This window comes from Charadrius vociferus, unplaced genomic scaffold (genome assembly GCF_000708025.1).
Source record: "Charadrius vociferus isolate BGI_N301 unplaced genomic scaffold, ASM70802v2 scaffold413, whole genome shotgun sequence".
In the NCBI taxonomy this organism is placed as follows: domain Eukaryota; kingdom Metazoa; phylum Chordata; class Aves; order Charadriiformes; family Charadriidae; genus Charadrius; species Charadrius vociferus.
The window spans coordinates 567554-573676 of record NW_009647738.1 but is presented as its reverse complement, the minus strand read 5'-3'; the positions used below and the strand labels follow the sequence as shown (position 1 = coordinate 573676).

Genomic DNA, 6123 nt, shown 5'->3' with positions numbered 1-6123 from the left:
CCTTTCCTTCCTTTCACTAGGTTTCATGGTAAAGGAGGTGTGCTGGTTTTGGTGTTTTGGTTTTTTTTGTTTGTTTTTTTTTTTTCTTCTTTCTTTTTTCTTTCCTTGGGCTCGCCTGTCTGAGGCCAGGGAGCCACAAAGGAGGTATGAAAAGGGGTTTTCCAGCCTCATGGTTATGGCATTTGCTCCAGCTGCCAGAGAACCCCTGGGGAAGGGGGAGAGCTTCATCTCTGCGCTCTCTCTTTATCATTCAATTAAACACAGGAGCTGCTCTGCTGAGCCCAGGACAGGTCTAGGCATTGGTAAAAGCACAACTCCGTGCACGCAGGGCGCTCACAGATATGACTCCAAGGCAAGCGGGCAGCTGTAGACAAGCTTAAAATAGCTTTTGACTGTGGCCGCCAAGAATTAAGACTACGCTCAATATAGGAGAGAATTTATCGTCACGGGATCTGGCTGCGGGTCTGCTTTCTCCCAGCAGTGGGGCCTCCTGGCTCCGCAGGGAGCTCTGCAGGGTAATTTTAACCTGTTGGAGATGGGGCTGCGCCCTGTGGGTTCACCACCCTTGCTTGGAGCAAGGAGACCCCCTCCAGGAGGGATGGTGCCACCATCACCCTCAGCCCCTGGGGTTGGCATGGAAGGTGGGAGGGATGTGCAGGGCTCAGCCCCTCTGCCTGATGCACACAGGGCATGCTGAAAGCAGAAACCTCTTCAGCTCCTTCCCCTCCTCTATGCCCTTCACGCGGAGAAGGCCAGAGCAGGACTCAAGTTGTGGTGCTCCCCCAGGCGCTCAAAGTGCCGGGGGAAGACGATGCCGGCATCAGGCAGGGCTGAAACACCAGCCCTTTAGTTTTTCTTTTAACAAAACACAAGACAAATGTGGAGGTTGTAAACGCCATCCAAGAACATAAGCCAAACTAAGCATGCTGCAGGCAGCCAGGAGGGGGGTTGGCCAGATGGCCCTGGCGCTCCTCGGCCTGGGGAAGGTCCCTCTGCAGTCTTCCTGCAGTCCCCTGCCATGGCTCCCCCCACCGCTCGATGGGCACAAAGCAGGGTTTCCGTGCCCGATGCAGGCAGGACTCCCCATCCCGTTCTGGCACGGTCCTCTGCAGCCAGGCCTGGGGCAGCTGAGCCACACCAGCAAGGAGAAGGGAGGAGGGAAAGGGATTCCTTCCAAAAGAAAGGAGGTCAGCCCGCGCCAGCCATCTGCAACTGGGGACTGGGAGGTGACAGAGGCAGCCCTGAGCACCGCGCAGGGTGGGGGAGGCCCTACTGGCCCCTGAGGTGAAGCTGCACACTGGCACCTGCAACCCCTGGGGAAGGAGGTCTCCCCTCTGCCCCATCTCCCACCCAGCAGACCACCGCAGCACGCAGAGAATAGTGCAGAGCATCAGGGCAGCAGCTCCCCACTCGCTGCCAAAAGTCACACTATATACACAGGTGCAGCCATGGGTGAGCAGCCCTGGCACCGCGTTGTGGTCTCAGAGGACATCTCTGGAGCGAGGAAGGCAGGAGTGCCTCTGGCACCCCGTCAAATAGCAGTCCACAGAGGACCTTGTCTCCCAGGTCCAGCTACCGAGCCACCGACAACTCGAGGCCCGCATTTCAAACAGCTCTGCTCATCTTATTCTAGCTCATCCTACTATGCGCGCTATTCTCCTACTAAACAAAGCTCTAGCCCTCTCCGCATCTAAGCCACTTACCCAAGCAGCACCATTAACATTCTCTGGTTAAGTAGAAATCGCATGGAAAAAGTAATTTTTTTCCTTAGTTACTACAAAAAAACCCAAATCCTGAAGACCTCAACTGGAAAACAACACCCCCTCCCCCCCACCTTAAAAAAAAAAACAAAAACAAAACAAATAAACACAAACAAACACACACCCCAGAACCAACCCAAAAGGGAAAGCAGGCAACAGGAGTTTTCAATAGCATCGTCAAGCTTAACAGTGGGGAGCTGACGGCATCACCAAGCCCCAACACAGCCGCCGGCAGCAGGAGGGCTTGAGCGGACGGACAGCAGCACTGGGGCCGGCTCTGGCACCAGTGCATGCTGAATTTTTTCCCCTCCTGCTGCCCCAAACCGTTAGTTTTATGTTAATACTTCATTAATACTGTCTTATTTCCCCTCTGCCAGCCCAGCATTAGAGGCCTAGAGACCTTTACCTAAACCAAATGACCCCGCGTGGAGGGGAGAGACTCAGTGGCCGTGACCAGTGGGCTCCTACCTACTCTGGCAGCACCAAGCCAGTCACCGCGGTCCCGTACACCGTATCACGCCCAAGCCTGCGTGAAGCACATCGCAAAATTACGTACCCCTTTCCCAAGCCCCGGTAACACTAGGCGTGCCGTCAGGAAGAAACAAGGCAACGGGGCCAAGGGGCTGCGCAGACCCAATAAAAAAATTAGCTTAAAAAGTTACAAAATGTCCGATACGCACTGAAAACAAGCCAGGCTGCGCTAGGGACCCACGTGGGATGCTCTTGCCTCACCACCCCGGTCCTTGGAAGAGCGAAAGCCTCACCCCTTAAACACCAGCTCTTCTCCCTCAAGGGGCGCAGCTCCCTGGGGCGGCTGCTGGCGCATCCCAGGATTTCTATGTCCAAAGCAGTGAACCAGACGAATCCCCTCCAGCTGTTGGCCCAGCAGCATCCTCATCCCACATGGGAGCCGGGGGTCAGTGCGCCGGCTCCCCGTGCACGCGGAAGCGGTAGATGCAGGTGTATTCAGGGTGGCCCCAATTGCTCAGTATCCGGAGCTCCACCAGCTGGTATGTGCCCATAGCATCACCCTTAGACAGAGGGGAAAAAAAAAAAAAAAAAAGGAAAAAGCTGAGCACTTGAGAGTTCTCAAGGGATCAGAGACCCCCAGGAGCCCCACTTTCTTCTCAGGGCCAGGTGCTCCAAGGGCAAAGCGCTTACCTCCAAGTAGAAGGTCTGGATGGGGTCACCGTCATGGTTGTACGTGAACTGCCCCAGGAGAACACCCTCCTCCTCTCTCTCCTCCTTCAAGCCCTATGGAGGGGCAGGGAGGCAGAAAGGGAGAACCAGGGGTGATCAGAGAGGGAGACCGGAGGCGATGAGAGCACCCCGGGCAGAAGATGGAGACAGAGACGCAAGCGTGCTTGGCCCCCACTCCTGCTCTTCCATGCCAAAACAGACAAACGGGGACAGGGGCCAGTGGGGAAGGATGGGTGGGAAGACCAAGAGTTACACCTACTCAATCCCCCCTCTGCCAGTGTCCCCCAAAACCTTTCCAAAGCCTGGTACTCCTCCTCTCCACTCCACTCCCAGTACTGCTTCTTCCTCCTCTTCAGGATAACACCCATCCCCCAGAGTACCCCCCAGCCAGATACAGGACTTGTCAGCCCTCCCCTCCTGCGCCCTCCACCATGGCATCCTCCCACTGTGTCCCCCCGCTCCCCCCCTTGGGTCCAGGCGACGGCACTCACATAGACAGCGAAGTCCTTGGGGGCGCTGGGGATAGTGCCCTGGGGCGAGAGGGCTTTCGGGATGTGCTCCAGCGTCACAGCCGTGGGGCAGATGATGGTGGACAGGCGGATGATGGCAAAGCCCAGGGACCCACGAAACGCCCAGCAGTTCCCAGGGTTGACGTCTGGCTACAAGCACAGGAACAAGACACCAGCAGTGTTATCACCATCAGTGCTGTTTTTCTTCCCCCCTCTCCCCGCCAAAAAAAATAATCAACCTGGCTGCTTGCTTGGAGCAACATTGAGAACCCAATAAAACCCACCAAGCCCACGCCAAGAACCAGCCTGGCCGGTCCTCCCCCTCAGTGGGGTCTCGTCCTGAAGGTGCCTACCTGCAGGATGACACGGGGGGACTGCGAGTGGTACCACAGGGGGATGCCGAACAAACTCAGTGCCTTCCATGTCCTGTAGGTCTCAGAGCAGCGGGTGTTGATGACGCTGGCCCCTGGCACACAGAGAGGACAGCAGCAGGTGAGCTTGCATGCCACCATCCTGTGGGTCCCCTCCCCAGGATGGCTGGCTCGTCCCAGGTGGGCAAGAGCCCCACCACCACCACCTACCTGCTGACTCCAAGGCGTAGTCAACCATCCCCACGCGGTCCTCGCTGTAGCGCTTCAGGGCCTGGCCCACGATGAGGTGCACTTGCTGCAGCGGGAGCAGAGGGCACGAGAGAGGTGAAGGGCTGGGGCGGGCATCCTGCCCCCCACCCTCCTCCACCCTCACAGGGACGGAGAGGGCACAAGGACCTTCCCACAAAACAGCCGGGGTATGAATCGCCATGGCAAAAAACAAGATGACACACATTTGGCTGGGGAGCCTCGTTAGAGGTTGCTAAAAATACCCAAGATGAGGAGCTGTGCAGTGAAGGGGCAGTGCCCAGGCAGGCTGGGCTCAACCACCCCCATCCCGAAAGAGGGGCTGGCCCCAGAGGAGGAGGGGTATCCCCCCAGTGGGTACCAGACAACCTGACAGCCCACCCAGTCCTCTCCAGCATCATTTGCTGGTCCCTCCTGCTCCACCTCGCAGGATCGATGGGAGCTGCCCCCCATCTGGAAAAGGGGGAACCAGCCAGAGCATCCTTCTGGAGCCAAAGGCAGCCCCAGGAGCTGGGACCCGGCAGCACCACTGTGTGGGTCTAAAGTTTATGGTGTGCACGAAGCTTGCGCAGGCTGCCGAGACTGCTAATCCCAGCTTGATCCCTCCCCTCCACTAGCTCCACAGGGAATTGCCAACAACTCTTTCCAAAGCAAGCGGGCTCATTTTTTCCCTGTGGTGTCATTCTGCCGAAATGCTTTGCCCCAGATGACTCTGCGGCGCTGCTGAAGGAAGGATGTAAGCGAGATGCTCAACCCATGGGAAACCTTGCCGGTGTCCGCCCTGCCTTCCAGGCGAGAGCTGCACAAGCAGAAACTTGGATTTTAAGCCAGCAAGAGCCTTGCAGGGTGTGAATTTCACCACCTATGACCCCCTCCGGCACAGGGAGCAGGGACAGCCCAGGGGAGGCTCGAAGCAGAGAAGGGATAGAGGAGCTTCAGGTGCTCCTCCCAGGTGGACTGTGAGCCCAGGATCGATGTCCCAGCTGTAAGGACTGTCCCCACGGCTCTGCCATCTTCCAGCCCTCCCTGCACACACGCGATGAGGTACAGCCCCCATCCCACACCTGTGGTCACCATCATGACCCTGGGGTTCAGGCCAGCACTCACCTCCTCCGTCACCCCCATGGTCCCCCCTTGCTGCAGGGCCACTCCAATACCGGCCCGAGTATCCCGTGCCAACAGCCTCTGGTCCTCCAAGACTTTGGCCAGAATCTTGTGCTCCAGGGCCTGGAGCTCCGCTTGCAAGTCTTCCTGCTGGAGGACAAGGCCAGTGGCGCCGTCTCGCTGGGACTGCGACAGGAACCGACTGACCCATGCCGGGAACTGCGCTTCCACCTGAAACGGTGGGAACAGAGCTTAGCTCCGGGTCAGGGATACTCATGCCTCTCTCCGCTGAACAGTGTGGGGGACCAGGGACTCACATCAGCCCGCACCGCCTTCAGCTGCTCCAGCATCCCTTCCACATGCTTCCCCATCACCTCCTGGTCCGACTTGAGGCCCGCCAGCTCCCTCCTCAGCGCTGCCACCTCCTGCTCCAGCTTGTCCACCTCCTGCTGGAAGCTGCCTCGCAGGCCCTCCTGCACCGAGCTGTGCCGAGAGAGAGAGGTAACAAAATTGTGCGCCGACAGTCCCAGCTCCCCTCTGCAAACTGGAGGAGGAGGTTCATCCCCCATTGCCTGGGCTCAGCACCTTTTCCAGCCCCAAATAGTTTTGATTCTTGTAGCCATGACCTCTTCTACTGCATCCTGTGGGAAAGCATCCCCAACTCACCCCTCAGCCAAAAGCGACATGTTCCCCACGGCAATACAAAATGATAGTGGTGGAGGTAATTTGCTGCAATCACCCTTTTGAGCACTGCTGCCAGCCAGGGCATGCTCTTGTGGACATACCCATGGATATCCATCCCTCCTTTCCACCCAAAATTGTACCTCTCAACCTCTCCTTTGACTGGAGCAAACCAAGACCTGGAAACCCCTTCCCGAGCCTTGCTGTGGGGATTTCACCCCGCTACCTGTCTGCCCCTAGAGTGGTGGCTCT

The 6123-nt window shown here is 57.7% G+C and overlaps 1 protein-coding gene across 1 annotated transcript in view; it reads right to left on the bottom strand.

The window, feature by feature from the left end:
• Positions 1-2677: 2677 nt before the first annotated feature.
• SUN2 (Sad1 and UNC84 domain containing 2) overlaps positions 2678-6123 on the bottom strand; it is a 9425-nt gene continuing 5979 nt past the window's right edge. The window contains exons 10-17 of the mRNA XM_009881883.1: positions 5776-5831; positions 5508-5673; positions 5194-5421; positions 4051-4135; positions 3823-3935; positions 3452-3619; positions 2922-3014; positions 2678-2791 (exon numbers count right to left, since the gene is read on the bottom strand). Of these exons, the coding sequence (XP_009880185.1) occupies positions 2678-2791; positions 2922-3014; positions 3452-3619; positions 3823-3935; positions 4051-4135; positions 5194-5421; positions 5508-5673; positions 5776-5831 (1023 nt within the window). The remainder of the gene's footprint in view (positions 2792-2921; positions 3015-3451; positions 3620-3822; positions 3936-4050; positions 4136-5193; positions 5422-5507; positions 5674-5775; positions 5832-6123) is intronic.